Genomic DNA, 27411 nt, shown 5'->3' with positions numbered 1-27411 from the left:
CCCTTTATGTCAGAATTCAAGAGACCAGCACACTGGGATTCCAATTCTATTCCTCAAGACACAGCTTCATTCAGTCCAAAGGTGTTGTGGTTAGCACTGCTGCCTCACAGCGCCAGGGATCCAGGTTCAATTCTGACCTTTTGTAACTGTCTGTGCAAGTCTGCACATTCTCCTGTGTGAGTTTCCTCTGGGGTCTCCGGTGTCCTCCCACAGTCCAAAGATGTGCTGGTTAGTTGCACTGGCCATGCTAAATTTTCCTTCAGTGTACCCGAGTACCAGAGTGTGGCGACTCAGGGATTTTCATAGTAATTTCAGTGCAGTGTTAATGTAAGCCTATGTGTGACACTAAATAAATAAACTTTAACTTTAGGTTTGGTGGATTGGCCAGCGTAAATGTGCAGGGTTATGGGACGGTGGGGGGGGGTGGGGGGTGGACCTGGGTAAGATGCTCTTTTGGAGAGTTGATGCAGACTCAATGGGCCAAGTGGCTTCCTTTGGCACTGTAGGGGTTCAATGGTTTCCGTGAAGAGGCAGATCCACACAAACATGATTCCTACATCAGCAACGACCATCATCAGTATCGAGAGATTTTCTGTATAAAATCCATACAGTGCAGAAGGAGGCCATTCAGCCCATCGAGCCTGCATCGACTCTCTAACAGAGCACGTTACCCAAAACCTATCCCCGAATCCCACGTTTACCCTGCTAATCCCTTGAACCTACATATCTTGGGACACTAAGGGGCAATTTAGCACGGCCAATCCCCCTAACATGTTCATCTTGGGATTGCGGCAGGAAACCGGAGCACCCGGAGGAAACCCACGCAGCCATGGGAAGAATGTGCAAACTCCACACAGACAGTGGCCTGAGGCCAGAATTGAACCCAGATCCCTGGCACTGTGAGGCAGCAGTGCTAACCACTGTGCCACCTTGCCATGCCACCTCACCTGCAGAAACATGAATATGTGTGCAACTGTGGGCTGTGGAAGAGTTTTCCTGGTGTGACAGTATAAGGACCTGAACTGAAATGAGGGCTTGTACTTCATCTTCTTTTAAAGAAAAAACACTGTTTTGATTCCAAGATTGAAAAATGTGTTCACAAACACCAAATGAAATTACTTCAGCCGTCCATGTTTAATCTGGACTTCAAAATTGACGTGTGGGAGTGTAAACAACATTTCTAAGATTATACGCAATGGGTGCTAAATCCTTCAGAGTCACTTCTGCCCAGGAATTTGAACTGGTAAGGATCTAGGATCCCTAATCGAGTTATAAAGTGGCAGGGACTGTATTGCATGACATTTATTCAATCTAAAGTGGGATTTGATTTGATTTATTATTCTCACATGCATTGAAAATCAGTGAAAAGTATTATTTCTTGCACGCTATACAGACAAATCATATTGTTCATACAGTACATAGCGAATGAAAGGAGAGAGTGCAGAATGTAATGTTACAATTATAGCTAGGGTGTAAAGAAAGATCAACTTTTTACAGAGTAGATCCATTCAAAAGTCTGATGGCAGCAGAAAGAGACTATTCATGGTAGGTTGTTGCATAAGGTTAAATCTCACAGGTCCAGGGTGAGATATCTAAATGGATACAAAATTGGCTTCTTGACAGAAGCCACAGGATGGCTGTAGAGGGTTATTTTTCAAAACTGGAGGCCTGTGACCACTGGTGTATCTCAGGGATCAGTGCTAAGTCCACTGTTATTTATCATTTATATTAATGATCTGGATGAGAATATAGAAGGCATGGTTAGTAAGTTTGCAGATAACACCAAGACTGGTGGCATAGTGGACAGTGAAGAGAGTTATCTCCAATTGCAACAGGATCTTGATCAATTGGGCCAGTGGGCTGACAAATGGCAGATGGAGTTTAATTTAGACAAATGCAATGTGATGCATTTTGGTAGATTGAACCAGAGCTGTACTTACTCAGTTAATGGCAGAGCACTGGGGAGAATTACAGAACAAAGAGATTTAGGGATACGTGTTCATAGCTCACAGGTGGACAGAGTGGTGAAGAAGGCACTTGGCACGCTTGGTTTCATCAGTCAGAACATTGAATACAGGAGTCGGGATGTCGTGTTGAAGTTGAACAGGACATTGGTAAGGCCACACTTGGAATACTGTGTGCAATTCTAGTCACCCTATCATAGAAAAGATATTATTAAACTAGGGAGAGTGAAGAAAAGATTTACCAGGATGCTACCGGTACTTGATGGTTTGGGTTATAAGGAGGCTGGATAGACTGGGACTTTCTTCTCTGGAGCGTAGGAAGCTGAGGGGTGATCTCACAGAAGTCTATAAAATAATGAGGGGCACAGATCAGCTAAATAGTCAACATCTTTTCTCAAAAGTAGGGGAGTCAAAAATTAAAGGGCATAGGTTTAAGGTGAGAGGGGAGAGATACAAAAGGGTGCATACGGGCAATTTTTTCACACAGAGGGTGGTGAGTGTCTGGAACAAGCTGCCAGATGTAGTAGAGGGCGAGTACAATGTTGTCCTTTAAAAAGCATTTAGATAGTCACTTGGATAAGATGGGTATAGAGGCATATGGGCCAAATGCGGGAACTTGGGATTAGCTTAGGGTTTTTAAAAAAGGGTGGCATGGACAAGTTGGGTTGCAGGGCCTGTTTCCATGCTGTAAACCTCGAAAAACACTATTGGGATACAATGAAAAGTGTTGTTTCTTGTGTGATACACAGCCAAAACATACCGTTCATAGAGTACATAGAAGAGAAGGAAAGGATAGGGTGCAGAATATTGTGTTGTAGTTACCAGTACGGTGTGGAGAAAGATCAGCTTAATTTGTGACAGGACCATTCAAAAGTCTGATGGCAGCAGGGAAGAAGCAGTTCTTGCGAATAATGATTTATTCAGACGTGAAACTGTATTGTTCAATCCGGTTAAATTGGGCGAAACCCCAGGTTAATAATCACAGCAGTAAGAAAGTGAAGACTAACTTCACAGCTATTCGTCACGCATTGAAAACAGGTAAAGCGGTGGTCAGCACCACTCTGCGGCATTTATGTAAATAGATAGCAGCACTTAACCACATTGTAACAAGATGCAAAAAGCATATCCAATCTCTCTGAAATATCCCGCCTGCCAAGTGTGTGTACAAGCGATGTCACTGTAATCAAATTCAATGAAAATACCCAAATGGTTAGTGCCATTTGCCCATTGAGAAGGTCACAGAATTGTTATGTATGTTGGGGACTTGTCCCTTTAAGAGATCGGGTCAGGTGACCTGAGACTTAAGCTCCAGCCTGGGTAGAACTTGCGCAGCCAGTATTTGCCTGTTCGGGTACAATGAGGGAGAGTTTAGCACGGCCAACGCACCTAATTAGCACGTCTTTCGGACTGTGGGAGGAAACGGGAGCACCCGGAGGAAACCCACGCAGACACGAGGAAAACGTGTAGACTCCGCACAGACAGTGACCCAAACCAGGAATCGACCTGGGGTCCCCGGCGCTGTGAGGCAGCAGTGCTAACCCCTGAGCCACCCAAAATAATGGGGCGTGTGTAAACATAGCCAATAAAACCTGAGTTAATGGTAAACCTCCTGCCGTTAACAGTACAGTGTTGAAGCATGAGTGAGAACAGAACTCCGGTACCTGGGATGTCACCTGATGCTGGTCGAAATAGGACAATTGTTGAAGTTTGGCAAAAATAGTCTCTAGGGTTAGAGGGGTTTCCTGTTTGGTCCTTTTCGATTTTTGTCCTTCATCACCAGCTACACAAACAGAAGACAATGACAGACAAACAGGACATTAATTACGCATGTCCTTGAATACCATAAAATGTTACAGCGAGTATGAAAACAGCTGCCGCTAACATCAGTAACACGTGACTCACTGGTTTCTGCTGTACTTTTCTTGTTCAGTATTTTCAGGATGTCTTTGATAATCTTCTTCAACTGGTGTCGGGCTTCATCCCTCTGCTTCCCCACTCCATACAGAAGAATCATTCGCTGATTGCATTCGTGACTTGAAGTCTCGTCCTGCGATTAACGAGCATGGCACATTAATTAAATCCACACAATACGTCAGCAATAAACTTCCGCTGCTTAGCATATTTGCATGAAATCCCTTTGTGCACCAACTCCTTTACTTTCTCTGAAAACTAAGGAAATTTGGCATGTCAGCTATGACTCTCACCAACCTTTACAGATGCACCATAGAAAGCATTCTTTCTGGTTGTATCATAGCTTGGTGTGGCTCCTGCTCTGACCAAGACCGCAAGAAACTACAAAATGTTGTGAATGTAGCCCAGAGCACCATGCAAACTAGACTCCCATCATTTGATTCTGTCTATACTTCCCACTGCATCGGAAAAGCAGCCAGTATAACTAAGGACTCCAAGCACCCCGGACATTCTCTCTTCCACCTGAAGAAGATTCAAAAGTTTGAGGTCACGTGCCAACCAACGCAAGAACCTGCTGCCATCAGACTTTTGAATGGACCTACTTTGCATTAAGTTGATCTTTCTCTACACCCTAGCTATGACTGTAACACTACATTCCGCCCTCTTTTGTTTCCTTCTCTATGAATGGTATGCTTTGTCTGCATAGTGCGCAAGAAACAATACTTTTCACTGTATCCCAATACATATGACAATAATAAAGCAATTCAAATCAAATCAGTTATTAATCCAACTACTGCAAACAGGTTAAGCAGTAACAAGAGCAAATTAGACATCCCATAAATGTGAAAGACAATGAGCACAATCTTACTGGCTGTTCACACCACGCTCTTGTTACAGTGAAATTGGAGATTTTGGCGCCCAACCAAACCTCCGTTCACTGCAGCAGAATGGGAAAATCCCACGGGCTTGAACAGTGGAAGCATTCTGGCCAATTCGAGGAGGATGCTACCCAGATGTGACTGTTAACCAGACAGATTTACCTGACAGCAATAAGGTAGAATAATTGGGGTTGATTCACAGCCTCTCCCAATTTCCCACGCACTGTAACACCAAAAGCAACAAAGACAGGTATATCTCAATAGAGGCCCATCTTTCCTCTGATATATCGGAGGCCTGAGGCCTCCTCTCTGTGTTTCAAAACTGATGCCAACAATAGAACGATGCCTCAAAAGGAGACTATTCAGCCCATTTTATCAATGCCAGCCCGAGGATACCTAGGTTTCCTTTCTAATTCCACCTTCCTGCACCTGGCCCATAGCCCAGAAGCTTACAATACCTAAGGTGCAGATTCAGGTACTTCTTAAAAGAGTTTAGGGTCTTGGCTTCCACTATCAACTTGGCAGTGAATTCCAGACACCCACCAACCTCTGCATAAAGAAGTCCTTCCTCATGTCCCCTCTACACCTTCTGCCACTTATCCTGAACCTCTATCCCCTGGTTCTAGAATTCTCTGCCAAGGGAAACAATTTTATCCTGTCCACTCTATCTCCTTCCCTCGTAATTTTGTACACCTTAATCAAGTTATCCCTCAGCCTTCTTTGATCCAAGGAAAATTACCCCAACCTATCCAATCTCTCCTCAAGCTACACTGTTCTAACCCAGGGCAACATTCTTGTGTCCCTCTGAAGATTAGGGTGCAGTAAGAAATGTGTTGAGGGTGGAGTGCACACTGCACACGCTACCCTGGGTGTCAAGTACTTAATTTCTGCTGTGTTCTTCAGGACGTTGGAGAGCTGTGGCCGGATGAGCTCAGCAGGAAGGGAAAGAAACACCACAGAAACCTATATTATGTCTGTGTTCACAATTCCTAACTAGCAGGAAGGGCGCGCTGGTCTGGAAATAGGTCACATGCGTTATCTTCTCTCTCAGTGAGATCTTCTCTTCACATAAGACAGAAAGTAAATGATAAGCCTAAAGAAAAAGATCAGGAGTGTGGAATTAATTGGATTGTTCTACCAAAGAGCTGGAATAGGCACTGTAGGCCGACTAGCCTCTTCTGTGCCGTATCACTCTCTGATTCTATTACAAGAAGAATAAATCAAATCAAAGTTTCGACCTTTACAATGGGTTCTGGCTATTGTACTTAGATCATGTCCAGTGACCTTTCCCTTATGGTTTTATCTTGTTCAAAAATCAAAGAAACTATACAGTGCAGAAGGAAGCCATTCAGCCCATCGAACAACAATCCCAATTCAGCCCTATCACCATAATGAGGGCTTTGCTAGCAAGGCCAGCACTGATTTCCATTCATAACTGAACATTGCAAACGAATCTATGAGTGGCTTAAAAGCAAATTACTGCAGATGCTGGAATCTGAAATCAAAAGGGAAAATGCTGAAAAATCTCAGCAGGTCTGGCAGCATCTGGAAGAAAAGAGCTGATGTTTTGAGTCCAGATGACTCTTTATTAAAATAGTATACTACAATTGGCTTTACTGTTTTGGAGTTTCTAGGAGTTTGATGTAAAGCAGTGGTTCGCTGGTGTGAAGACGTTCCCCCCCCGCTCCCCCCCCCCCATAGTATGCCATGAAAAGGATTCAAACTTATTCAAAATTCTAGTAACTAAACTAAAATTAACCTCCTTCTTCAGCTCTGTGATCACCATCCCCAAGACCCAATAAATCTCAGGCATGCACCGTCTGGGAAAAAACTTCACTTTGTGTCTTTAGGCCCCTTCGTGCACTGTTGTAGTCCATGTTCGCTTGTATTGCGTTATGCAGTTTTAACTTTAGGAAAAAAGGGTAAAGCTTCTCTTCAACGAAGCCCACTTCACTTTGTGCAGTGGACAGAAACAGAATGAAGAGGTGCCTGCAAATGCTGCATTAACAGAAATATCCAGCTGTACCAGTGTAACCTTCCGACATTACCAGGAGAATAAGTTAGAGCAGAAAAGCCCCTCTTCTGAAATACTGCCACTCCAAATTATGAAGCTAGCATTTCCAGTTTATCTGCGATAGTGAATGAATGAAGCAGTGGCATGACGGGAAAAATGGTCAAGTAATTGGTATAAAGGAGAGCTGACCAAGCTATTCCAAATTGCCAGACCCCTGTAAAACTGACTCTGAATAACCTAAGACATGACGAACATCGGAGAAGGTCAAGTCAAGGCTGACTCCACATAACTTAGGGCTGGATGAGTGAGGCGAGATAAGGTCAGAAATGACGAAGTCATCGGGCCTTCTTCTGTTCTATCAAAAGGACAAGATAATGGTATTATTGATGAGACAAAGAGGTCTTGGAGGTCACCAGATCCTAATACAATTGACGATGTATTACTGTTTGTATTACTAATTGAACATGTACACTGATAAGAAAAAGGTATAACTATGGGACTGATTCTTGTAGCTGGCGCGGTCTTGGTATAGAATCGGCAGTTTGTAGGGACTGCTCTCTGTCTCCAAGACTCTGCCAAATACTACATGCAGTTTTGTGATAATAAAAGCTACTTGTTTTTGCAAAGCAAACTTTGTTTAAGTTTTACTATCACAGCTTGGAAAACAAGAAATTCACCACTACAACATATCCACCACTTGATTGGTGTTGAGCTGTAGCCCAGTCTTTTATGTATCTTTTATATATCACGGCACACCTCGACACTAAAAAAGACAAATTTGAGGCATGCCTTCTTTCTCTCTGTCTTCTTCCGTTACTGGGGATTTTATTTTAACTTCTCTCTGTCTTTTTTTTTAACCTCTGTCTCTTTCACTTCTCCCAGGATTTCTGTGTCCTATTCCGAGTTTTCGCTTTTTGTGCAGGTGCACGCGACCTTTGTCGTCAATTCCAAGTCCCCAGGAGTGTGGGCCGGACTGACATAAAGTGTCTAAACCGCACAAATGAGGGTTTTTTTTTTCCCAGACGGTGCATGCACGGGTGGCCTGAGATTCGTTGGGCCTTGGGGATGCTGACATGGCGCTGAAGGAGGAGGTGGATTTTAGTTTAGTAACTAGAATTTTGAATAATTTTGAATCTCTTTCATGGCACCCTTGGCTGGGGGTGGGGAGGGTCTTCATCATACACCAGTGAACCACTGCCTTACACCAAACCCCGAACTACTCCTAAACAATTAAACCACTCGTAGATAAGCCTGCAATATTCAGCTCTGGAAAGGCAAAGGGTGGCAAATCTTCCTGACCCGCCACTGTCAATGGGGTTTCCCATTGTACACGCCCTCCACTGATGGAGAATCTGCGGTCAGGGGGGTGGGTCACCATTGGTAGTGAGTTTTTTTTTAATTCTTTCGTGGGACATGGGCGTCGCTGGCTAGGCCAGCATTTATTGCCCATCTCCAGTCGCCCTTGAGAAGGTGGTGGTGAGCTGTCTTCTTGAACTGCTGCAGACCATATGCTGTGGGTTGACTCACAATGCCGTAAGGGAGGAAATTCCAGGATTATGACCTAGCGACTAAGAAGGAACGGCGATATATTTCCAAGCCAAGGATGGTGAGTGGCTTGGAGGGGGGGTTGCAGGTGATGGCTGTTCCCATGTATCTGCTGCCCTTGTCCTTCTAGATGGAAGTGGTTGTGGGTTTGGAAGGTGCTGTCTAAGGATCTTTGATGAATTGCTGAGTGCATCTTGCAGATCATACACACTGCTGCTACTGAGTGTCAGTAGTGGAGGGATTGAATGTTGTAGATGTGGTGCCAATCAAGCGGGGCTACTTTGTCCTGGATGGTGTCAAGCTTCTTCAGTGTTATTGGAGCTGCACCCATCCAGGCAAGTGGGGAGTATTCCATCACACTCCTGACTTGTGCCTTGTAGATAGTGGATAGGCTCGGGGGAGTCAGGAGGTGAATTACTTGCGGCAGTATTTCTAGCTTCTGACCGGCTCTGGTAGCCGCTACGTTTATGTGGTGAATCCAATTGAGTTTCTGTCTTTTTTGAGTTGCTGTCGGTGGGACCGGAAGATCCTGCCACCAGGATTAGCTGGAAAATCCCACCCAGCGTCTTCTGACAGGCGCTAAACTTGCCAGGGCACACAGGAGGGGGAGAAAAGAAAACAGTTTTCCGTCAATGATAACCTGCCTTCAGCAATGAATTTTTAACACAGAAACAGGCCCTTCAGCCCTCGCTGGTATTTACACTGCAAATGAGCAGCCTCCTCCCAGCACCCAGCATCCGACCCTCCTGTAACTTGTCCCTTCAGTGCAGCCTTGCTATTTGCCTCAACTACACCTTGTGTTAGGGGGTTCCACGTTCTCACCACTCTCTGGACATGGAAACTTCTCCTGAGCTCCTTATTGGATTGAAACATGGGTATCTTTCATATATATGTCCTTTCGTTCAGGACTCCCCCCTTATGTATAAACATCACCCCTATGTCTACCCTATCAAATCTCATATAAGTGCTTCTATTCAAAGGTATTCCCAACACTGAGATCCTTCGCACTGGTGTTACTTTTGTGAGACCCAGCACACGTTTCTATCAGACAGAAATAGCCTTTTTGGTTAATTGCAGAATTCAGGTGGTTTAAACAGATATACAGCAAATATAAACAAATAATGGACACCATTGTTGGGCATGGAATCTCAGTATTCATTCGCATGATGAATGCTTGAACATTTTTGTGCATTTCTTGTTCAGATGGTAAGACAAAAGGCAGAGTTTTTGTTAAATTAGTGAGTGTTCCTTTATTATTGAATGTTGGTAGATGTTTAAGTGAAGGTGGCAAAGTGGTTAGCACTGCTGCCTCACAGAAACAGGAACCTGGGTTCAATTCTCCGCTTGGCTGACTGACTGTCTGTGTGCAGCCTGCACATTCTCCCTGTTTCTGCATGGGTTTCCTCCGGGTGTTCCGGATTCCTCCCACAGTCTAAAGGTGAGCAGGTTAGTGGATTGGCCATGCTAAAAGATTGCCCCTTAGTGTCTCCTTGATATGTAAGAAGTCTCACAACAGCAGGTTAAAGTCCAATAGGCTTATTTGATATTTTGAGTCTCACCTGATGAAGGAGCTGCACTCTGAAAGCTCGTGATACCAAATAAATCTGTTAATTTGATGTGTAAATTAGGGGGGAATTGGCACGGGTTATGGGGATAGGGTCTAGATGGGATGCTCCGGCAGAGAGTCCGTGCAGACTTGATGGACCTACTGGCCTCCTTCTGCACTGTAGGATTCTATGATCCTATATGAAGAACTTGTACTTTTTTATGTTATATCATTTTATTTGACAATTCTAACAAATAACTCAATACTAACAAGAGGATCCAAAAAAAGTTTCTGGAAAGCAGGTGGGTGAGACTCGAGGACACGGGCACGCACTGTCCATTTCCGCAGCTCCATCCTGCCATCCACACCCCCAGGAAGCGGATCCGTGCCCCTCAGCCAGGCTCACGATGCCCAGCTAGGTGGCATCTCACCCACCCTCAAATGCCAACTGTCATCTTTAGTGCTGCTTTCTTCTGGAGGAACAGCCTTCTGTTAACCTACTTTTCCTCCAGTGGGCTGGCAAAGCACAGTGGAATACCGGACACATAGTACAACCTCCATGCGTGACTGAAAACTGTCTTGATTTTGTAACAACCAGGACATTTGATATCCATGATGTAGGAGTTGGGGCTCTGCACCAGCTGCTTCTTCTTATGCTTCCTCTTCCCCTCCTGGGGAGACGGATGCAACAAACCCTTTGCCAGAGGCATCTTTAGCGTTGCCTCTATTATGTAAGTTGATTTCTACTAACACTAGTGCAAACGTTTATTCAGAGGTTTACTAGGCTGATACCGGAGTTGAGGGGATTGAGCTATGAGGAGAGGCTGAATAAACTAGGCTTGTACTCGTTAGAGTTTAGAAGAATGAGGGGAGATCTCATTGAGACGTATAAGATGATGAATGGGATGGATAGGATAGAGGTGGAGAGACTCTTCCCGCTCAAAAAAGACAGTAGGACTAGGGGGCACAGACTCAAGATAAAGGGGAGGCGGTTTAGAACGGGGTTGAAGAGGAACTTCTTCACTCAAAGGGTGGTGAATCTCTGGAATTCTCTGCCCGTTGAAGTGGTGGAGGCTGCCTCGCTAAATATTTTTAAGAAGCGGGTTGATGGGTTCTTGATAAGAGAGGGGATTAAGGGTTATGGGGAGAGGGCGGGAAAGTGGAACTGAGCCACGACAGATCAGCCATGATCTTATTGAATGGCGGGGCAGGCTCGAAGGGCTAGATGGCCTACTCCTGCTCCTATTTCTTATGTTCTTATGTTCTTATGTCTTGGGCAGCACTCTTCAATCACGAAACTAATCCTTTCTACAAAAGAGCAGAAATGCCCTGCAAATGTTGAGCTTCCTTTTTAGAGCAAAACAATTGAAAAATGCGGATGAGGTCAAATTGGAAATAGCTAACCATTCCTCTTTCAGAATGAAGTCATGTCTAAGCCATCTCAAGCTCACTAAAATACATTTCAAAGCTTAAAACCTTGGCTTCTATGAAAACAAAGAGCCTATTTTCTTTGCTTTTTGACATGAATGGAAAAATCAATTCTGATCATAACAACTGTAACCAAAGAGTTATACGTAAATGCAATGAAAATAGTCATTAGAAATAGCAAAAACTGAAAAAATTATGATCAGTAACAGCTGAAGTTACTGATATTGAGAATTTGAATGGTTAAGTTTTTCTAACTCAGCAATGATTATGTTTCCAGGTTCATTTTAATCCAATAAAGAATTAAAATTAATTAAGCACCCCACGCACCCCAGATATTCTCTCTTCCATCTTCCAGCTTCTTCCGTTGGGAAAAATATACAAATGTCTTAGGACACCTACCAACCGATTCAACGGCAGCTTCTTCCCTGCTGCCATCAGACTTTTGAGTGGACCTACCTTGCATTAAGTTGATCTTGTTCCACACCTTAGCTATGACTGTGACACTACATTCTGCACTCTCTCCTTTCTTTCCCTATGAACGGTACGCTTTGTGTGTATCGCATGCAAAAAACAATACTTTTCACTGTATACTGATATATGTGACAATAATAAATCAAATAAAATTAAAATCAGGAATAGATTTCAATATTTAACTTGAATACCATGCTACAAATACCATCTTTTAGACTGCCTCTCTTAAGCTAGTTCTAACCACTTGCCTAATTTATGCAGGGAAGGATCATCTATAAAGGCTCAATTTTAGTTATTATTTATATATTTTAAGGGAACGCCTTTAATTGCTTGTGCTTAATTTAACAGTGATAGCAATGAATCAGAGGGATATCTCCAAATATCCCGGGGAACTGCAGCATTTAACATCAATCCGAACTGGTATGTCATTTACCCAAGGAGGCTATTCAGTTCAACATTCCTATCCTTGTTCTCTGAAAGACTGAGACATTAATCCTTTGCTTCCTTTCCCGGGCTCCTGAATTTACTGAAAAAAAAAGTCACGGTGATACATGACGACACAGTGGCACAATGGTTAACACTGCTGTCTCAAAGCACCAGGGACCCGGATTCGATACCCAGCTTGGGTCACTGTCTATGCAGAGTCTGCATATTCTCCCCGTGTCTGCACTGGTTTCCTACAGGGGTATTCCGGTTTCCTCCCAGTGTCTGAAAGACATGCTGGTTAGGTGCATTGGCCATTCTCTAAATTCTCTCTCGGTGTACCCGAACAGCACCGGAGTGTGGCGACTAGGGAATTTTCACAGTAACTTCATTGCAGTGTTAATGTAAGCCTACTTCTGACAGGAATAAATAAACATTAAAAATTTTTACATGTATTCTTTCCAGATATGCATTGGGTTGCCTTTTGAAGGTTAGTATTTGAATCTACTATTGTTTCAGGTTGTACATTCGTAAGAACATAAGAACTTGGAGCCATCTGGTCCCTCAAGCCTACTCTGCCACTCAGTGAGATCATAGCTGATCTTTTTGTGAACTCAGCTCCACCTACCCACCCACACGCCATAATCTTAGTTCCTTTACTGGTCAAAAATCTATCTATCTTTGTCTTAAAAACATTCAATGAGGTAGTCTCAACTGTTTCACTGGGCACGGAATTCCACAGATTGACAACCCTTTGGGTGAAGAAGTTCCTCCTCAACTGTCCTAAATCTGCTCCCTCCTACTTTGAGGCTATGCCTCCTGGTTCTAGTTTCACCAGCCAGTGCAAACAACCTCCTTGCTTCTATCTGATCTGTTCCCTTCATAATATTATATGTCTCTAGAAGATCCCCCCTCATTTCAGAAATGCCGAGTAAAGAAAAACTCACCTTCAGCCTGGTACATGAGTTTTAAAAAAAGTTTTAGGTAAAACAAGATACAACATAAGACCATAAGGATAAGCCACTCGGCCCATTGAGTCTGGTCTGCCATTCAATTATGGCTGACATTTTTCTCATCTCCATTCTTCTGCCTTTTCCCCATAAGCCCTTATTAATCAAGAACCTATCTATCTCTGTCTTAAAGACACTCAATGGCCTGGCCTCTACAGCCTTCTGCGGCAAAGAGTTCCACTGATTCACCACTCTCTGACGGAAGAAATTCATCCTCATTTCTGTTTTAAAGGATTGTCCCTTTACCTTGAGGTTGTGCCCTCTGGTTCTAGTTTTTCCTACTATTGGAAACATCTTCTCCACGACCACTCTATTCAGGCCTTGCAGTTTCCTGTAAGGTTCAATAAGATCCTCCCTCAATCTTTTTAAACTCCAACAAGTACAGACCCAGAGTCCTCAACCGTTCCTCACACTAAAAGCTCTTCATTCCAGAGATCATTCTTGTGAACCTTCTCCGGACCCTTTCCGAGGACAGCACATCCTCCCTTAGATACAGGGCCCAAACTGCTCACAATACTCCAAATGAGGTCTGACCAGAGTCTTATGCAGCCTCAGAAGTACATCCCTGCTCTTGTATTCTAGCCCTCTCGACATGAATGCTAACACTACATTTTCCTTCCTAACTGACGACTGAACCTGCACATTCACCGTAACAGAATCTTGAACAAGGACTCCCAAATCCCATGAGCGTTATAATCAAAGTGACACATATGGCCATGGTAAAGGAGATGATCTTAGGAATAGCAAAGACGGCATCCTGCAGGAATCCACTTCAAACTGATGTGAGCCAAGCAGTGGTCAAGTGCCCCTGAAAATGTATTTGCATCAAACTGAAATCTGACATAGTTTATCAATTTAAGAAATGCACGCTCGCATTCAACTGCAAGTCACTGCCTCGATTTTAATGAGATAGTGTGTGGTTGAGGTTTGACTGACCAGTTTAAACTGGTGAGTATCTGGACGTCTTTTAATAGCGAGTCTCTTTGTCAGAGCATAGAGTGAACAGGCCAAATGAACTCCTAACAGAATGAAACATTTAAATGGGAATTTGACGAGAGCGAGATTCCAGTGTTAGGTGTTGGGTGAGTAGTACTGAAAGAGCGCTTGATGAGATGAAATTCAACCCTTCCGTTTCCACTTTAAAATAGCACGTCCACTAACAGTAAATGAACTGCAAATTTGCTGAGTAGGCACGAACCACATATTAGCTGGGAATTTGCTGCCAGAATGGCAGGCAGTTTAATAGCATCTGTCTCCACCATTCTGGTTGTATAAATAATCAAACAATGTTTGGTAAGGCAAAGAGATATCTGGGGGTATTGTTGCTGGTGATTTGCACATCTCCAGAGTTTGTCCTGTGAAAACAGCAGATCACTCTCAGCATACCCAAAGGTTTCGCTGAGTCACTGCGTTTGCACATTGTTCACTATGATAACCCCCATGAGTGTCATGGGGAACCTCTCTTTGATTTCCCTGTGGAACTCGGTGTATACGAGTTCCCTTGGTAACAAGCAATGGCCTACCCAGGTGGAACCCTTTAGAGGACAGACACCGGAAAGGGTCTGCAGAACTATTGTCCCAGTTGGGACTTGTGTATGTACGGCACGGAGTAGTGGCTTTATTTGTGTTTAACAATAAACACAGTCAGGCTTCCTGAGTTATTACAATCATCGATTAAATTTGCTGTAGAAAGTTAAGGCTGCTCTTTGATGGTTAGACACATTTTAATGAGGAGATGTACATCCTTACAGCGCCAGTCAACTCCTCCAGGGTATTGTGCTCAACTGTATGGTGTTCAATCATGTGCGTCTGTTAACTGCTCCGCTGTGCGTCAAGCCTGAGACTGTGGTCATCATAAACTGGATCCTAGCTGAAAGCATTAGGCTGCAGACATTTTGAAGTATTTTGATAAAAGTTCATGAAGGCCTGCCCTCTTTGCATTGTCCCATGCCTGAAGTGGTGCTCCAAGTGCTGTACAAAATTGTATCTGTCAAATGGAATGACGTGTCTATTGCCCTTCGTGCACTATGACAGAGTTTCACAGCAAGTTCACACTTCATATTCATATAAGGAGGTGATGGCTTAGTGGTATTATCACTAAATTATTAATCCAGAAACTCAGCTCATGTTCTGGGCACCCAGGTTCAAATGCCGCCATGGTGAAATTCCAAATGGTGGACTTTGAATTCAATTTTAAAAATCTGGAATTAAGAACCCTAACGCTTAAAGCCTACACCCACCAATGTCAAGGCCATTCCTGCTCTTCTGATCCTGCATAACAATGAAAGAATTGGCATAATTCCTTGGTACTAACAGTCATAATGCCATTCCTAAATGCACAGAATCAGCTCCTGCACAAAAATGCACAAAGGCAATGGAAAATTGCAAATCAAACAGCATTTTACACATCAAAGGTTAAGATGACGGGCGTGATTTTCTGGCCCAGTTAGCTGTGGGTGCCAATCCAGTTTTGGCCACGAACCCTGATAAGAAGCCAAAAGTGGGATTTGCGTCAGTGGAAACTCAGGTTGCTAATTTCCCAAGCCCTTCCCGTTTCCGCGATCAAGTTTATGCAAATCAAGGGCAAGAACTTGATTTGAATGCAATTCAATCTCATTAATGAGATTGAAATCAGATGTTCCAGCCTCACTGAGTCTTGTCGCCTATCAGCATGATGTCACGTCAATGCCAATTACTGCTGGTCTTTAAAAATGAGACCCAGGCGCCAAGGATTCCGATGGGGGAGGGGAAAGAGGCGAGTCCTGCTCTCCCTTTATTGACAGGGTGCATAATGTGAAAGAAACCGCTGACTAGATGCGGAGGAGTGCCCTTCAAGGATGGGGGGAGGATGTTGGGCTGGAGATGAGGGGGCCAGGTCAGGATCTCCCCCTTAGACCTGTTCTCTTTCAGTTTTAAAACCACTTAACAGTGCACAGTACATCTGTGTCTGTCCTAAAATCTTCGCACAGGAAGGTGCTATTCTGCAGCTTCTCTCTTAGGAGAAGAATTTCATGCCCCGTGAAGTTTTAATAGGCTCTGTGGTTTCACTGAAGCAGTCCAGCTGCATTGATCCTGCTGCAGTTGTGTGTTTGTAGTAGATTGCACACTCCATTAACTTTTATGAGCACTATGATTATCCAGCTGGTGTCTGCATTCATCAATCCCATTGAGGTTGTTTGTTTGGGCAGCATTTCACACTCCATAAACTCTCAAGAGGTTCTGTGGTTGCACACCTGAGATCTGCTTAAATCTGTTTTTTTAATGGGTTTTCTTTAAGCAGGATGATGTCGGAACTCTGAGGCTTATCTGACAGGAAGTTCTTTTTTTACATCCAGGCGGTTTGCTGCACACAGAGAATAGACTGCTGTTGTGAAGTTGCAAATGTAAGGTTAAAAAAGGTGATTTTTGATAAATGGTCCTCGGACACTGCTCCGTATCTTGGACTTTGTCACTCATGGCTCTGACATTCTGCCCAGGCTCCCCACTTGTAGCGTTGGCCTGGGTGTCACGCAAAGCTGACACCATCTCTTGCGACTGACGGCTTTGGGTCTCCTCCCATTAGCCTTGCAGCTGGAGGAATGTCGTTGACAATCCTTCCTGGATTTCTCGACTCTGCCTTTGCATCTCCTGCAGCTCGGGAAGGAACATGTCCAGAGGCTCAGCATCTTGTTGGGAGACACTGTGTCCTGGAATCCAGCAGACCACTGACTACCCAATCCCTGGGACATTCTGTCTCTAGAGTCTTAGACTCATTGAGATTTAAGCATGGAAACAGGACTTACGGCCCAACTTGTCCATGCCATCCTTTTTTATTCAACCACCAAGTTAGTCACAATTCGATCAACAAAATGCATCACCTCTCATTTACCTAAATTAAACTGCATCCGCCATTCATCAGCCTACTGGCCCAACTGATCAAGGTCCCATTGCAATCCTAGATGACCTTCTTCGCTGTCCACTATGCCACCAACCTTGGTGTCATCTGCAAACCTACTAACCATGCCTCATAAATTCTCATCCAAATCATTGATACAAACGACAAATAAGAGTGGATCCAGTACCAATGCCCTAAAGCACTCCATTGGTCACAGTCCCCCAGTTTGAAAAACAACTCTCTACAACCACACTCTTTATTCTGTCACCAAACCAATGCCTGATGCACATTAGCAGCTTTGTGATGCTCATCTGATACTGACACTGAAGCCTATCTGCTAAGATCATCAATCTACGTGCGTGTCTCTGCGATGATGAACGGAGCGAGTGAGAGATGTGATGCCTCTCTGGGGTCTTCCTCGGAGATCCCTCTGAGGTGCTGTCGAGGTTGTGATGGGGAGGGGAGGGAGGGTTGTTCCTCTGGATTGTCCGGCTTCCTCGGGTGTTGGCCCTGTGTGACAATGGGCGTGTTTCAGTGAGTGGGAAGGGCAGGTGTCTGGGCAATAAACCACTCACTTGGGACAAGTCATCTGGGTGAAGATGCTGTGGATCCTCACTTCTCCAGCGTAGGCCAACCTCGCTGTAAGCACTGCCTCGCTCCTCGTCCTCGCCAGCAAGCTCCATTGCCCTTCCTTCATGTTGAGTAGGGAATCTTAACTCAGGCATCCCCCTGCCCGTCTTCTCCCTCTCCCTTTTATGATGAGCTATCTTCTCCCGGAGGGACACTGAAAGGACGTTGTGAGCCAGGTTGGGGGTTTACAACAAGTAACATAGGTGGGCACTGCATCGTGGCTGAAAAGGGTTATGATGAGGATTGCCAAGGGGCTTCGAGGAAGATGCTGGGAAGTTGGGTGTTGGGAGGCTGCCAGGTGGCAGTGAGTGGATTAAGGGTGACATTTGGGGTGACAGATGAGACTGATGCCAGAGGGTGACAGGTGGTCACTCACTCTTGCAGAGGTCATTCATTTTCTTGCAGCCTTGGACCCCCGTCCTCCTGGTCAGGCTGCTGGCCTGATTGCAACTGGCACCACTTCCCATTGGTGACGTTGCTTGGAGGTCTCTTGCCAACATGAGGGTAAATGATCGCCCGCCTTTCCTCCACCGCATCCAGATGCTTGGTTAGAACCTCCTCCGAGCATCGTGGAGCTGGTCTCCTCACAGCCATCGTCCTGGCTTGCCAGGGAGTGAGTTCTGATGAAGCGTCTGAAGGAAGCTTTCCCTTGATAGCACTACTCAGCTCAGCCCCGGGTCGGGTGAGTCAAGCACAGCAGATTTCACACGGGGGAGAACTTGGCTAAGTGTCTGAGGTTCACGATACAGATCACACCGTCAGTGCTGGCTTGATTCACACAGGCTTTCACGCCCAAAACGACTGTCATTTTTCAGGAGAATTCCACCCAGCAGGTCTGTCAGCTCTGTTGCCTTTGGGCCCACACGCGGAAACAGATGTTACAAGATGTGTGTCAGGAAATGCGATTAGATCTGGATTCTTTGGTACACTGAAGGTTCAATAGCTTATGCAATCTGTCTGGTGTCAGAAACTAAACACAAAGACTGTGCAGGAGAATGGGGAACGCCAGACTCTTGTTATGCTGCAAAAATCACCAAGTGCTATCTACACTGTTTGCAAGGTCAGGTTCTGGTAATCAACTTCTACGCATCTACAAATGGCCAGATCATCAGTACAACTTTGCCGTTGGGTATCGCGCAGGTTCGTGCAACACAGTAGTAGATACACTTTCTCTACAATTGCATACAGCAATAGCAAAGCGATGTGCAACAATGAAGACTATTTGCTCATGGTGATTTCACGTGTGACCACAAATCTTGTGACTTGAGAGGTGTTGAAAGTAGAATGCACTACAGAATGTAAGCTGGCAGCTCGAAACCAAGTGACCTTTTTTTTAAATTCTGGAACATGAACGTTGCCGCTGGCCAACAGTTATTGTCCCTCCCTGGAATTAAGAGTCAACCATAACTCCAATGTCTCGTGAGTCACATGTAGGCCAGGCCAGGTAAGGATGGCAGATTTCCTTCCCTAAAGGACATTAGTGAACCAGATGGGTTTTTCCGACAATTGACAATGGCTTCGTGGCCATCAGAAGATTTTTACTTCCAGATATTTTTTATTGAATTCAAATTCCACCATCTGCCGTGCCGGAATATGAACCCGGGTCCCCAGGACAGGATTAATAGTCTGGCGATAATGCCACTAGGCCAGTGTTGCCATTGCAAAATAGAGGAACTGATTACTTAATATAAATCACACAAAGAACTCGCATTGCTTGATGACAACTGTATTGTGTGTGGGACGCGAGTCGCTATCCCAAAAGCAAGACAGCAATGTGTATCGCATCTTCCTCATGAAGGATATCTACTTGTCATTTAGATGAAATAATTTTCTGAGGAAGGATGTTCTTGCTCTTGAGGGAGTGCCGCAAGGGTTTATTAGGCTGATTCTGGAGATGGTAGGATTCATGTATAAGGAGAGATTGATTAGGTTTGGATTGTTTTCACTGGAGTTCAGGCAAATGAGGTCGGGGGGAGCGGGGGGGGAGGTGGTGTTCTCGTAGAGATTTATAAAATTCTAACTGGTCTAGACGGCATAGATGCAGGGAGGATGTTCCCGGTGGTGGGTGAGTCCAGAATCAGGGGTCACAGTCTGAGGATTCAGAGTAGACCATTTAGGATGGAGGTGAGGAGACGTTTCTTCACCCAAAGAGTGGTGAGCCTGTGGAATCCATTACCACAGGAAGCAGTTGATGCCAAAACATTGACTGTATTCTAGAGGCGGCTGGATATAGCACTTGGAGCAAATGGGATTATAGAACACTACAGCACAGAAACAGGCCTTTTGGCCCTTCTTGGCTGTGGCGAACCATTTCTCTGCCTAGTCCCACTGGCCTGCACCTGGACCATATCCCTCCACACCCCTCTCATCCATGTACCTGTCCAAGTTTTTCTTAAACGTTAAAAGTGAGCCCACATTTACCACTTTATCCGGCAACTCATTCCACACTCCCACCACTCTCTGTGTGAAGAAGCCCCCCCTTAATATTCTCTTTAAACTTTCCCCCCTTCACCCTTAACCCATGCCCTCTAGTTTTTTTTTTCTCCTCTAGCCTCAGTAGAAAAAGCCTGCTTGCATTCACTATGTCTATACCCATCATAATTTTATACACCTCTGTCAAATCTCCCCTCGTTCTTCTACGCTCCAGGGAATAAAGTCCTAACCAATTCAGCCTTTCTCTGTAACTCAGTTTTTCAAGTCCCGGCAACATCCTCGTAAACCTTCTCCATACTCTTTCAACCTTATTAATATCCTTCCTGTAATTAGGTGAGCAAAACTGCACACGATACTCTAAATTTGGTCTCACCAATGTCTTATACAACCTCACCATAACATCCCAACTCTTATACTCAATACTTTGAGTTATAAAGGCCAATGTTCCAAAAGCACTCTTTACGACCCTATCTACCTGTGACACCACTTTTAGGGAATAATGTTTCTGTGTTCCCAGATTCCTCTGTTCTACTACACACTTCAGTTCCTACCATTTACCATGCATGTTCTACTTGGTTTGTCCTTCCAAAGTGCAATATCTCACACTTGTCTGCATTAAACTCCATCTGCCATTTCTCAGCCCATTTTTCTAGCTGGTCCAAATCCTTCCGCAAGCTTTGAAAACCTTCCTCACTGTGCACTATACCTCCAATCTTTGTATCATCAGCAAATTTGCCACATTATCATCCAGATCATTGATGTAGATGGCAAACAACAATGTTGCACTGATCCCCGTGGCACACCACTAGTCACAGGCCTCCATTCAGAGTAGGAATCCTCCACTACCACTTGCTGGCTTCTTCCATTGAGCCAATGTTTAATTCAATTTACTACCTCTCCATGTATACCTAGCGACTGAACCTTCCTAACTAACCTCCCACGTGGGACCATGTCAAAAGCCTTACTGAAGTCCATGTAGACAACATCCACTGCCTTTCCTTCATCCACTTTCCTGGTAACCTCCTCGAAAAACTCTAATAGATCGGTCAAACATGACCTACCACGCACAAAGCCATGTTGACTCTCCTTAATAAGTCCCTGTCTATCCAAGTATTTGTAGATCCTACCTCTTAGTACTCCTTCCAATAATTTACCTACTACTGACGTCAAGCTCACCGGTCTATAATTCCTGGGATCAAAGGTTATGGGGAAAAAACAGGATTAGGCTATTGAGTTGGAAGATCAGCCATGATCTTAATGAATGGCGGAGCAGGTTTGAAGGGCCAAATAGCCTCCTCTTGCTCCTATCTTCCATGTCTATGATCCTGTGGAGCAGTCTGGTGGTCAGCGATCGATCGTCATGTGGGAGGGTTCATTAGAAACTGAGTAGATTGTGCACTCTGTGAAAAATATGCTAAACTGTGGGCCGCACTGCCACAGCCAACAAAACCATGGCAACCACTCAAAGTAGATACATTTGGATAAATGCAAACAGCCCTTAGCCCATCAATGATTGATGTTTGTTGTTCATAATCTAAGCAGCAAATGGCTGGAAATCAACTCAACAAATTCCATCGCGACCACTTTGATTGTTGATATTCCAGGCAAGTTGTTTACGAAATGGGATTTGGCAGAAAAACGTCACGACAAGCAATGGACAGCAGTTCATGGAGTTCCTAACAAGTTACAGAGTTCACAATTACCAGAAATTGCGGGACAATCTGCTATTATATAGTGGATTCAAGTGATTCAACAAGGGTAATCAAAGATAGTCTGAGAGCAAGTGTGCCAGAGGGAGAAAAGTTTCAACAATCCACTAATAACCTTCTTTTCACATATCAATCCACCCCACAGGCTTTTAGGTGTCCAGATCACCAACAACCTGTCCTGGTCCCCCCATGCTGAAACTATAGTTCAGAAAGCCCACCAACGCCTCCACTTTCTCAGAAGACTAAGGAAATTTGGCATGTCCGCTATGCCTCTCACCAACTTTCAGATTCACCATATGAAGCATTCTTTCTGGTTTGGTATCACAGCTTGGTATGGCTCCTGCTCTGCCCAAGACCAGGAGAAACTACAAAGTGTCCTGAATGTAGCCCAATCCATCAAGCAAACCAGCCTCCCATCCATTGACTCTGTTTACACTTCCCACTGCTTCTGAAAAGCAGCCAGCATAATCAAGGACTTCACACACCCCGGACATACTGAATTCCACATTCTGCCATTGGGAAAAAGATACAAAGGTCTGAGTTCATATACCAACAGACTCAAGAACAGCTTCTTCCCCGCTGCCAACAGGCTTTTGAATGGACGTACTTCACACGAAGTTGATCTTTCTCTCCACCCTTGCTATACCTGTAACACTACGCTCTTCACTCTCTCCTTTCGTTCTCTGTGTTTGGTAAGCTTTGTCAGTATGGCTCTCAAGCAATAATACTTTTTACTGTGTGCTAATATATGTGACAATAATAAATCAAATTAAATCAAAATCAAATCAAATTACACTGACCCGAAGGATGCAGGCTGAACTTATGATTAGTCATAACATCCGCATGGCGCTGACCAATCTTAAGACATCACCACTATCAAACAAGCTGAAGAAATTGCAAAGCATCAAGTTAAAACAAGATGTGCTTTGACAAGCAAATACACGCAAGGAGACCATGTTTTGAAGTTGGACATTGTGTTCACACCAAATGGCCAAATTGTGACCACAAACTTGCATCAATTTTATCAGGAGCAAAAGCAGATCAAGCAGTTGCTTGGTACCAACCAAGTTTATTTATTTATTTATAGAGTTTATTTATTAGTGTCACAAGTAGCTCACATTAACATTGCAATGAAGTTACTGTGAAAATCCTCTAGTCACCACATTCCAGTGCCTGTTCGGGTACACTGAGGGAGAAATTAGCATGGCCAATGCACCTACCCAGCATGTCTTTCGGACCCCAGAGGAAACCCACGCAGACACAGGAAGGACATGCAAGCTCCACAATATAGTAATCCAAGCCAGGAATTGATCCTGGATCCTTGGCGCTGTGAAGCAGCAGTGCTAACTATGTGCCACCACGCCGCTAATAAGGTCAAGAAACAAAATTCAAAACTATAAATCTCACAAAAAATCTTTGCAAGATTGGTACAACGTGAACAGGTTCAAGGGTGCAATTTTGGTGATTGCAATGCATCAAACAGGCTCCATCATCTGGATGTATAGTGAGATTATTGACTTGTAATTGGCCCTAGCTGGAAATGTTTCCACATGATTCAGGAATCCTTCTGAAAATACATGTTAAAAAGGAACAGGAAGGATTTGGTTTTGCTGTACACAAGGGCAAGTCAATAAATATTGGCCTTGCCCATAACATTCACATCTCAAGAATAATTAGAGGGAAAAAACTCAAAATGGTAGCAAATACCATGTTGAAATGAGTTCAGTGTCAACATCATTATTGTATGCCTCTGCTCATGAGTGACATGATGTTAATATACAAATAGGGGGACTAAACATCCATCCACTTGTAAAAGGGGCCTGAATGGAAGGTTTGTGATAGAACAAAGGATTGAAGTAAGCAAACTGTTTGACTTGAGTATTGCAAGTGGGACAAATACAAAACTCAAAGCTAACAGTAAAAGATTTATTTTTTATCCCTTCCAGGAGAGTTGGTGGATGGAACAGGCTCCTGGAGGAAATAGTTACTTTGAGATCAAAAACATGAATCTTCTTATAAGGTGAAGAACTCTCTAAAAGGCACCGCTTTACTGTGGACACAAGATCAACGGAGTCGAATGTTATCATTGTAATGATGAGGACTCATCTTGTTACACAGCACAATGATGCATCTCGGTGAAATTTGCACGCTTGGTCCCAAGTAAACAAAGAAAAAACTCTTGGTAAGTTATTTTTCGGTGTTCCTTTTAAACGTTTAGGTTTGAGAAAGATACGTCGATATTTATGACAATGTGAAAAATAGCCTTCTAGCTCAAAGCCTGACCAACAGTGTCAGTGTCAATAATAGGTTATTGTGGCAGGAAACAACCTGTGGGTAAATATGTTTCAAAGCCTGTTTAATATGGAGCACAACTGAAAAAAACCTCAATTATTTTTGGATGTGGTTTAGCATCAGAATGATGAAATATTTGTGTTTTATCTACTCAATTCCTGGCTTGGGTTACTGTCTGCGGAATTTACACGTTCTCCATGCGTCTGCCTACTTCTGACATGAATAAAGAAATTTCAACTTTAATTCGCAAACCATGGCAAGACCCAAGGCTTTGTGAAGGAATACATGCGATCATCTTTTTTTGTGGATTTTAAAATGTGCTTTATTTTGTCTTAGTTAAGTAAAGTTTAAGGTTTATTTATCAATGTCACAAGTAGGCTTACATTAACACTGCAATGAAGTTACTGTGAAAATCCCCTCGTCGTCACACTCTGGCGCCTGTTCAGGTACACAGAGGGGGAATTTAGCACAGCCAATGCACCTAACCAGCACGTCCTTTGGACTGTGGGAGGAGACCGGAGCACCCGGAGGAAACACACGCAGACACGAAGAGAACGTGCAGACTCCACACAGACAGTGACCCGAGCCAGGAATTGAACCCAGGTCCTTGGCTCCATGAGGCAGCAGTGCTAACCACTGTGCCATCATGCTGCCCTCTCTCTATTCCATGTGGCAGAGCTTGTGGTGCACCCTTTTGATATAGGCTTCAGCTGCACAGTTTACAATGTTTCCAAAGAAGTCCCAAGGTCGAATCCATCAACGTGATTCAATAGTACACATTGATCCTTTTAAAAATATCAAGGTGCAAACACTGGTTAAATCTCACTGCAGAGAGCCAAACTAATTTCTTTTTGCACCACCCCCAAATGCAGTGGTTAGAACAGAATTGACACAATACTGTCTAATTTCACATTTTGAGATGCCATCTAATGTGATCAGTTAATTCCCATGCTGGAAGAGAATAGTGTTCTTCTACATCTATAAGCACTAAATTAACCTGCCACCTCTCCGCCACTGAGACAAAAAGCCATAGCACAGTACTGAAGGAGTGCCTCATTGTTGAAGACACTTTTATCAAATACAAAACATCTGAATAAGAAAGGCAGGTAAAGACTAGCTGGGCTGTATTAGCATGGGGTACTGTGTGTAGGCTACTACCACCATCTATATGGCCCCAGGATCCCGCCACCTCCCAACCATCCAATGGTTGAGTGTCATTGCAGCCGCTTTGGTGTGCTTTTCCGAAGCTCCGCCCATTATAATTGCAACCTGCGCACCATTTTGATTGCTTAGTTTTGTTTGCCTCTCCCTCGCTCTCTACCGATCAGGCCTCCACCCTGGTTACTCACCTTTCGCGACTGAGCTAACCTGTTGCTGGTGCTCTGAACGCACTTGCCCCCACTATCCTTGAGGGAACTGGCTAATTACCGGCTCTTTATTTGAACACTATCACATCACTGTGTCCTCAAAGTTTTTCTATAATGCAATCCTGCAAGTTTTTGACTGCACCGTGACCTGCGATGGCACATAGTGAGCCACTGTGAATCAGTCTTGATAAACTTCCAACTGCTGTTCATTCAGTGAACCACAAAGGAAATTATAGGCTTGCAATGTGTTAGTGTGTGTGCAAGTATGTATGTGCATGTGCATGCATGTGTGTGTATGTGCGTGCATGTTAGCATGTGCATGTATGTATGCATGCATGTGTGTACACGTGTGCATGTGTCTGTGTGTGCATTTATGTGCACGTATGTGTGTGCATGCATGTGCGTGTGTGTGCACATGTGTATGCATGTGCACACGTGTATGTCCAACTGATTTTAACACTCTCTGATGCTGTGGCTTGGTTGACGTCTGACCAAAATGCCACAGATCTTCGATGTAATATCATTTAAAGCTTTTCACCACCATGCTGTCCCTGTACGGAATCTAACTGCCAGACTGAGCACTTTGTCATTCAGAAGGAACCCGTTGTTGTGCACTCGATCCTGTGAGTTGTAATGATGTTAACCCACCAATTACTCACAAGGGATTGTGGGATCTTCCGCCCACCCGGTGGCCTGTGTTACAACGGTGGCAGTGTCCCGCCATTAGCCGATGGCGGGATCTTCTGATTCTTCCACTCTCTAGGGCTTTTTCTCAACTGTTGTTCATCCCCCCCCACCTGGGCACCCACCATTAGCTAGACCAGATGATCCCACTATTGGGAACATCTGGAAAATACTGCCCATCAAATCTAGGTAAATGTGAACAAAAAGATGGATAGAAAGCAGAGCTGTGTGTGCTGTGTTCTGCTCTAGGCCAAAGTGAAACTAAGGCTGGATCACATGGCACACTTCCCTTAAAGTGATGTCATGCTGCTTGAAGGCATTTAAGATGCACATTGTCACCTCATTCCCTATGATCCCAATATCCTACCATGTGCCACCCATGCAATATCTTGGAGGTGAAGGAAGGGGAGAATCAAAAATAAGCCAATTTAAGAGGAAAAAAACCTCTTGGGCACTCTACGTTTATCTAAATTGAAATACATTTTCAGTTCTTGCAGCTACATCTGCCTGCAATCTGTTTTTCCTCATCCGAGTCCTTACTCCCACATATATCTTCATAGCATCTTAAACTTCCAGACACTTGCACAATTCATTCAGATTATTGTGAAAGATGATAAGCAGCAACAGTCTGAACACTGATCCCTGCAAGATTCCAATTCTCACACAGAATCACTGACATTAACAGTCTCCTGTTTGTGACAATGCAGCCAGCTCCAATACCGCCTCATCTGCCAGTTCAAGGGGGTGAGAAAGGTACAATGGCACCTCTTGAAGAACAGCAGGTGGACAGTACTGATATCATGACTGACAGAACCACATTTTATTAGTCCCAGCTACCTACCCCATGTGTCACAAGACTGTCTCAGCCAGGACACAGACAGTCGGTTGGAAGGTTCCTCTTTTTTCTACCTCTAGACTGATCGAAGACAGATGGGCTTTAAAAGAAGTGCTGAGTGTGTAATTCCCCAGAACAGACAAATGGCAGAGTTATTTTAAGTTTTTTTAAAAAGGAGACATGTTTATTAACTCAATACCTGAAATTTGTGCGCAGCAGCATCCAGTCAGTCTCTGACAAACACACACATAAATACATGTGTGCACATACACACGTGCTCCCATGGACACACTCAACACAAATGTGCACACACGCATGAACACACACCACACACACACATTTTTACACACACACGTGCACACACTGACACACACGCATGGACACAGACATACATATG

The 27411-nt window shown here is 44.1% G+C and overlaps 1 protein-coding gene and 1 pseudogene across 1 annotated transcript in view; both read right to left on the bottom strand.

The window, feature by feature from the left end:
• The window catches only part of LOC145341129 (mediator of RNA polymerase II transcription subunit 12-like protein), a 564757-nt gene that overhangs the window by 138277 nt on the left and 399069 nt on the right, over positions 1-27411 (bottom strand). The window contains 2 exon segments of the mRNA XM_080186002.1: positions 3626-3744; positions 3867-4011. Coding sequence (XP_080042128.1) covers positions 3626-3744; positions 3867-4011 — 264 coding nt within the window.
• On the bottom strand, positions 10207-10574 carry LOC145341553 (small ribosomal subunit protein eS27 pseudogene; annotated as a pseudogene).

Source organism: Carcharhinus amblyrhynchos, chromosome 3 (genome assembly GCF_965287045.1).
Source record: "Carcharhinus amblyrhynchos chromosome 3, sCarAmb.v2.hapA, whole genome shotgun sequence".
Classification (NCBI taxonomy): Eukaryota; Metazoa; Chordata; class Chondrichthyes; order Carcharhiniformes; family Carcharhinidae; genus Carcharhinus; species Carcharhinus amblyrhynchos.
The sequence above is the reverse complement of the archived record's forward strand: the minus strand, read 5'-3'. Positions and strand labels throughout refer to the sequence as shown.